The 9,616-nt window shown below is 53.6% G+C and overlaps 1 protein-coding gene across 1 annotated transcript; it reads right to left on the bottom strand.

Moving 5' to 3' along the window:
• Positions 1-8,747, bottom strand: LOC137231219 (pregnancy-associated glycoprotein 2-like). The gene is made up of 9 exons (XM_067751728.1): positions 8,647-8,747; positions 7,364-7,535; positions 6,279-6,396; positions 6,066-6,184; positions 4,658-4,851; positions 3,401-3,517; positions 1,789-1,930; positions 1,603-1,701; positions 1-153 (listed from the first exon to the last, which is right to left on the bottom strand). The coding sequence occupies exons 1-9, from the start codon at positions 8,745-8,747 to the stop codon at positions 1-3; spliced, it is 1,215 nt and encodes a 404-aa protein (XP_067607829.1).
• Between the last annotated feature and the right edge of the window lie 869 nt (positions 8,748-9,616).

The following is a 9,616-nucleotide window of genomic DNA, read 5'->3' on the forward strand; positions in this document are numbered from 1 at the left end:
TTACACTGCGGGAGCCAGGCCAACCCTGTTGTTTCCCCGATCGTAAACCGAGAAATACAGCCTCAGGAAGACGTCGCCCAGGATCCAGGTCTCCGAGCGGCTCATGCTCTCTGTGCCCGCTGCCAAGGTGCTGAGGCATTTGCCCCGAAGGCTCTGGGGGAGACGGAAATGCACAGCAGTCAGCCTGAGCCCTTACCTGCCACCCTCTCGGCATCCGGAGCCGCAGCTTCTCGGTTTTATCTCCCTCCTTTGGTAAGAACCAAGTGGCTCTCTCAGCAGCTGCGGAAGTGGGGTGCCCATCCAAGACCAAGAACGGCCAAGGCATGTGGTTGCCATGAGGGAGAGGGGCTGGGGCAGGGGAGGACGGGAGTTTGGGATGAGCAGATGCAAAGCACTATAGAGAGGATGGGTGAACGACAAGGCCCTGCTGTAGAGCCCAGGGAGCTCTATTCAAGCTCCCGTGATCAACTAGTGGAAAAGAAGAAGAAAAAGGATACAAACACATGTATAACTGAGTCAGTTTGCTGTACAGCAGAAATCAACAAAACACTGTATATCAACTATACTTGAATAAAATGTTAAACAAGAGCAAGAATGGCCTGTAATTCCCCTCACTCCTTCTGACCCTGCTCGCCGTTTCCTCTGCAGGGAATGCCTTTGCTTCTCCCTCTTCCCCACGACCCGTTCTTAGAGACTGCGCTCAGCCCCTCTAGGAAGGCTTCCTGGCCCCACGCTCGCCCTCCCTGGCCACTCCAGGCGGGGTTGGGTGACTCACCCTGGTGCTCCCCTTGTGTACAGCCCTCATCACTCTAATCTGCACCCGGCACCCCTCGGCTCAGCCCCCGGGGGTGCCATTTGCATGGGGTCCAGTGCAGATTCGCCTGGACCCATGCAGGCCTCCTCGTGCCTCCATGAGGCTGGGGGTTTAGAATGACTGACATTCCCTTTCTTCCTCAAAGCCTCCTTGAGGCCATCAGCCTCCTCTGAACTCCCACAGGGAGCTGACATTAAGCCTCAACCCTGTGCAAGGGCCGTGCGGTCACTGTGCACCCTTAATTCACGGGAGCATGCAGCCTCCCCACAGAGGGGTCTGGTACCCCAACTCACAGAGTGGGAAGTGGGGCTTAGCAAGGGGAAGTCGCAGGCGAGGACGAGGGTCGCCATGTAATTTGTCATCCAAAGCAGGACACCTTCGAGGTGGGAGGGAGACCGTTAACCATTATGGTGGGACAACACACTGAGACTGTGGCCACCCACCCCACTTGTCCCTTGGCCTATTGCAGGGATTGCTAGAGCTGACTTTCCGTGTTCATCTATCTGAGGGCTCAGGTTGAACTGAAGCTCCTTGAGGGCAGAGGCCCTTAGTGTTCCCTTCTCCTTGTGCCTCGCACCAGGCCAGCACGGGGCAGTGTTCCATTTATTTCAGGATGATGGAAGTCCCAGACTGCCCCTTACTCTCAAGTGGTTGGTTTTGTGGGAGGCACTGGCCCAGCCACAGGGGCTCCGTGGCATCTGCAATGGTGTGGCTTGCCCTGCAGAGGGCCCCCTCCTGCAAGCAGGAGCCCAAGGGTTCCTGTAATTCCACCAGGGTTGGCCCTTCACCTTTCTGATGTAGGCTTGAGGGGGCACTGGGTAGTCGTTGCCGTTGATGCTGAAGATGATTGTAGGCAGGCGAGCCACATAGCTACATGAAACCGCATACTGTTAGAGAAAGAGGGAGAGAGGTTGGCCCAGGTGATCCCTGGTGCGTGGAGAGCCCCGGAGTGACCCTGTGGCGTGACCCTTCACCTCGTTATCGACAAGGCGGGCGCCGATGAGCCTTCGGATGGCGGTGATCACTCTACTTGGGCCAAATAGGAACGACGTCCCGGTATCCACAATGGCCTGGCAGCCGCGGCAACAACCAAAAGCCACACCGTTTATGGTGATGCTGAGACACAGTGGGACAGAGTGGACACCAGCATCACTGTGAAGTCTCCCCCCACGACTGTCCCCTCCCTGACTGTCTCCCTTCAGCTCACGCCCTGCCTCTGTTTGCCTTTGCTCTGGTCGCCTAACCTTCGCTGACTGCCTTTCAGCTCCTGAGTGCGTCAGGCTCTTTGGTGCCTCAGGGCCTTGGCATGTGCTGCTCGCCCTTCCTAGAAGACCCCCATCCCCTTTGTCTAGCTAATTTCTCCTCATCTTCCAGGTTCCAGCTTACTTGTCATTTTTTCAGGGAAGTCCTCCCCCCCAGACTAGATCAGGCTCCTGTCCTGGTCACTCTGTAGAGTTCCTCATTACTAGCATGTACCGAAGTGGAAATTCATTTTTATGTGTGTGACTCGTTTCATGTACGTCTGCCTTACTAGATGTAAGGGCAAGTTGTAGTCTCAGTGCCTCTCTCAAGTGCCTAGCACACAGCGGATGCACAATGTATGTTTGTTGAATGAATGAATGAATGAAAAAGTGGATGAGGAACAACCAGAGCCCTGTATGTGCTGTGTGACCGATAACGGGTCAACCCACACGGTGAAGATGGAGGTTCTCCGGGGCAGCAGATGCTGAGAGTAGGGGTGTCGGAGACACAGGCTGCCCTGGGAGAGGTTGTCTCCCAGCATGGCCCACTCACACAGCTCAGACACTGAGGCCCGCGGCCAGGCGATGCCTGAGCTAGCCCAGGGGGCCTCCAAAGGACACGGAAGCTTCTGTCTGAGGGTATCACTGAGAATCCCGTCAATTATTGCCCCTTGTTCTCAGGCCACTCCTGGATCCCGGCTTCCTGATTCTCTCTGTCACAGCCCCTGCCCCACTGTGTGCCCGGGATGGGGGGTGGCTATGGGTGGGGCGAGTGTCTCTTTGTATGAGTTGCTTTCAGGTCTCAAGAATGCAGCCAACCTCTCTCCACTGCTGGGGTGTTTCTCCCTCAGGAAACCAGTTTTCCTGGTTTGTCCAGGACTTTCCCTGTTTTGAAACTGGTAGTTTTGTGTAGTGAGAGCTCCCTGGGTCCCGGGTAGCCCTAGACAGTTGGTCAACTTATCACAACCCTGTTCAGGCTGGTGACATCCTCCCTGGTCCTCTTTTCACTGCACTTCAGGGTCTTCAAACCGTGCTCCCTGCCTTCCAGCGTGGTGGGTGCAGCCCTCTTGGGCTGCACACGTCTCTCTGAACCCTGTTCAGGACCCTGGTCAGAGCCCTGGTCAGGGGCCTGGGGTGATTATGAACCCATGGGTGGTGTGTGTATCTGTGTGTGTTTTTGTGTGTATCTGTGTGCCTGTGCGTGTGCTTACACGTGTGTCTTTGGGGGTGGAGCGTATGTCTGTGTGTGTGACTGTGCGTCTGTGCGTTTCTTTGTGTGTCTGCATGTGTCCGTGTGCACGTGTGGGAGCATCACTTGGGGGGGCCCTCAGAGGGAGGGGCTTACCGGTTCATGGTTATCTGCCAGTAGTGGGGTCGGGACACTGGTATCCACTGGAGCTTTCCTTTGTGGTAGCTGTGGTCCACCCCGCCTAACATCACAATGCTGCCATTCTCCTTCTGGCTGAGGAGAGAAGGAAGAGGGAGGGCTCGTTGTAGGAGAGTAACGGCAGGCACTGTCCTAGGGCTGTGCTGCTCCACCCATCCTTGGCACTATTAGGGTCCCCATTTTACAGAGACGGAAATTGAGGCCCGGAGGGATTGAGGACCTGTCCGAGGTGGGTCACCGACTAGTGAGTGGCACAGAAGGGGTTCGAAGCTGGGCAGCCTGGCTGGGCTCCGACCACCCACCCTTCTGAAGAGGGCCCGGTCCCCTCCAGCAACCAGAGTGCTCAGAGATACCCTCAGAGGACACCGTGCCGGAGGGGTCTGGCTGCCCCCTCGCCTAGCCTGTCATTGTTCAGAAAAGCCGAGGCCCGAGGGCAACAAGGGTGTGGGCTCAGGCTCACCCAGGGTTGGCTTCACCAGTGTGTGTGACCTGTGCCACCCATGGGGCCTCACACGCAGCAGGGCCCTGAGCCTCTGCTATCCCTGTCTTGAAATTCCCAATACTTTTTTTTTTTTTGCGGTACGTGGGCCTCTCACTGCTGCGGCCTCTCCCGTTGCGGAGCACAGGCTCCGGACGCGCAGGCTCAGCGGCCATGGCTCACGGGCCCAGCCGCTCCGTGGCATGTGGGATCCTCCCGGACCAGGGCACGAACCCACGTCCCCTGCATCGGCAGGCGGAATCCCAACCACTGCGCCACCAGGGAAGCCCCTCCTAATACTTTTTGAACAAGAGGTCCCACGTTTTCATTTCGCGCTGGCGCCTGCGAATTGTGTAGCTGCTTCTGGGCTCCGGGTAAAATGTTAGTGAGGAGGAAACATTCCCACCATCCCTCTCCTTCCTCCCATGTGAAATCCATCAGCACATCCTGTTGCCTTTTCCTCCAACCTGTATCCTGATATCTTCCACTGCTCTCCCTCTTCCCTTCACACCCCCTGGACCAAGCTGCTGCCCCTGAGCCCATGAGTATGCTTGTGTTCTCATAAAACTTTATTTACAAAAACCAGTGGCAGGGCCAGATGTGGCCCTGGGGCCATAGTTATCCCGGGCTAGACTGTCTCTCAGGAAACTTCTGGATCAGCTGGGCTACAACTTTTCATGCAACTGAAAGCATCTTACAGCTGACTTAGAGAGAGGGCTTGTGCAGTTCGGACTTACCTGCTCAAGTAGAAGGCAAAGACAGACTGAGGAATGAGGCTTCGTTTCCTCAGGGTGTCGAAGACGGGGGTGGTCCCTTGGGTGGCGAGGCTGGGGTAGCCCAAGCCCAGGATGCCATCAAAGGGTGCATCTTCCATCCCAAACTGTAACTTGCTCAGGCCAAATGGCTGGCCCATGTCAATAAGTTTCCCGATCTGTGGGAGAGGGGAGTGTTCCCACATAAAGGTTTGTGAAGGGGGGCTGGGACTGGGCTGGGATAGAGATGCCAAGAGCACCGCAGAGAAGAACTGCGGCCTGGCTGTGCCCTGTGTTGACCTCAGATAGTTAGACCAAGCTGCGACTGGAATTTGGGTTCCATTTGTGCTGGGCTGTGGCTTTGAACCAACACCTGCCCATCCTGCAAACACCATGTGAAGTGAGCGAAATTGGCCTCATGCTTCCTGTGCAGGTGGAAAAACAGGGACTCAACAGGACCAAATGGTTCCGACTGGAGGACAGAATGAGTAGAGAGCAGGAGAGTCTTCTCTTTGCCATCACTGTGATCTGATGACAGAAATGGACTGAATTCATCGCAATGCATCGTGGAATTTGCATCCACCCAGAAAGACAGAAACCCATTTTACAATGTCGCTGCCAGGGTGCTTATGAAAATTCTGCCTGGGAAACACGCTTTGGGGATGTGTGTGTGCATGTGTGTGTGTGTGTGTGTGTGAGAGAGAGAGAGAGAGAGAGAGAGAACTCAGGCCCTTTGGGGGATGCAGGCAATACATTTTATTAGACACTCAAAGGCCCCCTCTCGTGGACCCCCATTTATCAGGCCCCTCCCACATCTGTGGCCCCCTGCTTTCCCTGTCTGGATTCCCGAAGCCCTCAGTTCCCCGCAACCGCCCAAGATCAGTTTATCCTCTCCCCAAGTACTGCACACCTGATGAATCCTGACTGGCCAGCCCAGCTCCACCGTTTACCTGATGCCTGACCTTGGCAAGGCCCTGGCTTTCTGCACCTCGGTTCCCTCATCTGTCTAGTGGAGCTAATCATAGCACTTGCTATGTGGGGTTGCTGCAGGAGTAAACGAGTTATTACCGTGGAAGTACCTGGCACAGCCTGAGGATATAAGAGTGGGTGCTTTTTTCCCCTCTCTCCCTGCTCCCAGCAAAAGGAACCTTGAGCTGCTCATGGGCAAAGGAGCTGCAAACCCACACCTCAAGCCACTCTCTGGGTCAGCCCTTCTGGGAGTTTGTGTGTCAGCAGGGACACTGTCTCCTCAGGGACACAACACTGTGGGGTGGGCGGCCAGCCACTAGGGGACTTTGGGAAAGACGGGCCCTCCCAGTTGGGCCTGCATCTGTTTTGTAAGCTGCGGTTGCTCCCAGGGCCAGCCCTGACTCGGCTTCTGGTTTCCAGTTACCCGAACAGTGTCGTAGCCAAGAAATCCAATGGTCCTCCCGGAGCCGTAGGTGAGGTCGATGGACCGGCCCCAGAGCCGGAAGGTGGTGGACACGTGAGGGTTGAAGACATTGTGTGTACCTGCGAACACAAGAGATGTGTGTCCGTCAGGTGCTAAGGACGGAGAAGGGGGTGGGAGGGGGAGTACAAGATGGGCGGGGGGGCAGGTACTCACGGCAGGGGCGACTGTAGCAGTAGATGGAGGGCACCCACAGGTCAGCTGAGCCGGTGTCAAAGACGACCCTGAACTGCTGAGGGGGCGTTCCAATGGTGATGTTGCCGACATAGGCTAGCTACAGGGGCCAGGGAGGGGGGGGTGGTGTGGTCAGACCTGGCTGCCCTGGCCGCCCTCGATTCCCAGAGTACTGCTTCCCTCGAGGTGTCCCGTGTATCCTGAGATCACTTTCCAACCGCCCCACCTCACAGCCTCTGCTCAGACCGGTGCTTTCATTTGATTTTTTTCTTTCTTTTCCTCCATGCGGGCTCTTAGTTCCCTGACGAGGGATCGAACCCGGTCCCCCTGCAGTGGGAGCGCAGAGTCTTAAGCACTGGCCTACAGGCGAGTCCTGGTGCGTTCATTTGAGAAGCTCTCCAGTCCCCCCTTTAAGGCCCAGCCTGTTTCTTTCTCCAGTTGGCCCTCCTAGGTCACCCCAGGCCACCTCCTCTGAACTCAGACCATGTCCTATCACCACCACGCTGCTGGCCCTTTTATTTGACATGTATTTACTCTTTGCCTATCACTCAGGCTGTCCTATGCATTCTTGAGGAAGAGACGAGACCTTTTTTAAAATCAATAACAATAACCATAGTGTTAGATTTTTATGGCGTCACAGGCCATAGGGGCTCAGTAACTTTTTACTGGTGTCCTTGGATCTGCGGAGGCTGAACTTTGTCCGCCTGGGGTTTCAATCTTGATTTGCAGTTGGCTTTATCTTTCGATCAGACACGGCTCACCTTTCATCTGTAACTCAGTGGCTCACTTAGTTCAGGAGGAACAATCTCCCTCAAACTAATGACATATCTTTGGCAAGAAATGGGTGTTTACCTGCCACCTGGTCATTGCCGAGCCCAGTTACCACCGACCAAGAGTTGAGGATGAGAGTGCCCTCTTCTCTGGGAATGGGGTCCGTATTCCCCAGAGTTTCTGCTTCCTGCAGGAGCCCTAGCCCCACCACACCGCCTGGCGCCTCCAGATGAACCCCAGTGCCAGGCCAGAGCACCAGGGGGCGCTGTAGAGTGCCATCCACCCAACACACTCACATCCAGGTAGTTCCTCAGGGGATGAAGAGTCATTTTCGGGTAATAGGCGACATTCTGGGACCTGTTGCCAACATTCTGGGACCAGTTGCCATTGTTCTTCAACAGGAAGTTTGTCAGCAAGTTTTTTTCCCTGAGGGTTTCTCGCATGGTCTTCATCTTTGTTAGAGGGATTCTTTCACCGAGCATTGGGAAAAGGAAACAAAGAAGGGTCAGCAATCAGCTGTCTGTGTTATAGTACGACTGTCATACCTTGCATTGTAATGGCACTGTGTATATTCCAAGCATTTTTATGAGTGTCCTCTCATATCAGGATGCCATGAAAAGACCATGACAAAGACCTAGGTTTGAATACAGGTTCTGTTGTTTAATTTGGGTAAGCCATATGACCATTTGGAGTCTCAGTTTCCCCCTCGGTAGGTACAAAGGTAGAATATAGCTCCTATCGTCCGTATAGAATGCTCTGGGTATTAAGTGAGATGATGTATATAATGTACCTGACATGTAAGAAGTGTCCACAATGACAGCCCTTCCCATTGCTATTGCCATCCCACTGTATCTTTTTCTAAGAAGTTCTGGGAAGGAGTCCGAAGGGGGATCATTACCCTCTTTTTACAGGGGAGGAATTTGAAATGCAGGGAGTTTGTGACTTGGCTGTGGTCACACTGCTGGTTAGAGGTAAATCAGCCTAGAAGTAGCCTTCCAGATCTTTCTCCAGGGCTCCAGCAGAAGAGAGGGGTGAGAGAGGAAGCCAGGAGATGGGGAATAAATTAGGGAAATTAAGAAGCTAGAGAAGCAAGGAAGAGTCAAAATAGAAAAACAAAACGAAAACAAAAACGAAAACTCAGAGAATTCTGCATGCACAGAGACATCCAAAGGGGATGGAGAGATAAAAGAGAGAGATACAGAGATGAAGACACAGACACATACACACAGAAATGGAGAGAGAGCAGAGAGAAGTCCTAGAAACCAATATAGGAGAAATGCTGTTCATAGGACCACACTTACAGTTGCACAGGTTGTGCACTGAGCAATCCCAAGGAGTGCCATTTTCACATAGGTCATGATGTGACGGTACCCCAAGAGTTGTGCAGCCCTGCAGGCCTACCCCAAGACCCTTGGGCCCCATGTTGCCCATGGCAAGGTACTCATCAATAAGTGAGAGTTGAACTTTAAGACTGTCAGGGAATGATTACATTCCCTTCTGAGCCTGATGGGTGGAAGAATAAGAGGACAAGGAAGACCCCAGAAAGAGAGATGATGCCACTTACAGTCCCCGCACTTACATGACTAGGCACTCTGAGAGGGCCACCAGCCCAAGGATCCCAAGCCACTTCATGCTTCTTTCCTGGGTCCAAGTACTCAGGAAAGAGTGAGTTCTGAGCATGCAGTGCTGGCCAAGGGCTCCTAGTTATATATGCTCTGACATGCCCTAATTGTCCCCCTTAGGCCATTAATGGATCTGATCAGAAATACGAACGTCTCGATACAATCTTTACCTCCATCAGTGTCTGTGGGGAGTGGACTTGGAAAATTCTCAGAATACAGAGATTTCTACTGTAATCTCTTCTTTGGGGCTTGGCTGAAAAACCAAACTGAACCGCATGGACTAAGAGTGGGGAGACTGTTGCCAACTTGGAGATAAAACACTGCTAACAACGTGATAAAGTAAATACTACTAGAGAAATGCTTGACATTCGTGATCTAACGTGGTCATGAAGCGTGTGTTTTTGTCCTCAGCTGGAGAGGAGATCGCTCGGAGGAAAAGAGTTCAAATGGCAAAGTGAAGACTTTAGGGGCAGCCCAGTGACATGCGAGTGGCTTTACGTAGTGGGACAGATGGCACAGTTCAGGGGCACCTGTGATGCCAATATGCATCAAAGGTCTGGGCTAGAGTAGTATTACAATTACACAGCTTCACTATTGGGAGAAATGTGATGCATGCATCCACAAGATACTTTATATCGTCCAACAAACATACACGGAGGACCCTGTGTGCTAGGGTCCGGGGTAGATGCTGTAAAGTCAAAGTCAAGTAAGACACAGGAGGTCCTTATCTTCAGGGAGCTAGCAGTCTAGGGCAGTTCTCACAAACTCATGACCCAGGAGGCAAGAGAAATGAATGGAAGGGCTGGGCGGGCACCAGGGACACAGGGCAGCACATGCCCTGCCACTGGGGGCAGTCGCTCCTCAGCTCCCACCAGCGGCTGGTTGGCAAGTTTTCAAGAGAAGTTAGAAGTCTGGATATTTATGTAA

Source organism: Pseudorca crassidens, chromosome 9 (genome assembly GCF_039906515.1).
Source record: "Pseudorca crassidens isolate mPseCra1 chromosome 9, mPseCra1.hap1, whole genome shotgun sequence".
NCBI classification, from domain to species: domain Eukaryota; kingdom Metazoa; phylum Chordata; class Mammalia; order Artiodactyla; family Delphinidae; genus Pseudorca; species Pseudorca crassidens.

Coding starts and splice junctions, on each gene's coding strand:
- LOC137231219 (XM_067751728.1), bottom strand. CDS start 8,747: ATGCTCAGAACTCACTCTTTCCTGAGTACTTGGACCCAGGAAAGAAGC. Junction 4,852..6,065: donor TTGGCTACGACACTGTTCGG/GTAACTGGAAAC, acceptor CCTCTCCCACAG/ATCGGGAAACTTATTGACAT. Junction 3,518..4,657: donor TTTGCCTTCTACTTGAGCAG/GTAAGTCCGAAC, acceptor TTCTCTCCTCAG/CCAGAAGGAGAATGGCAGCA.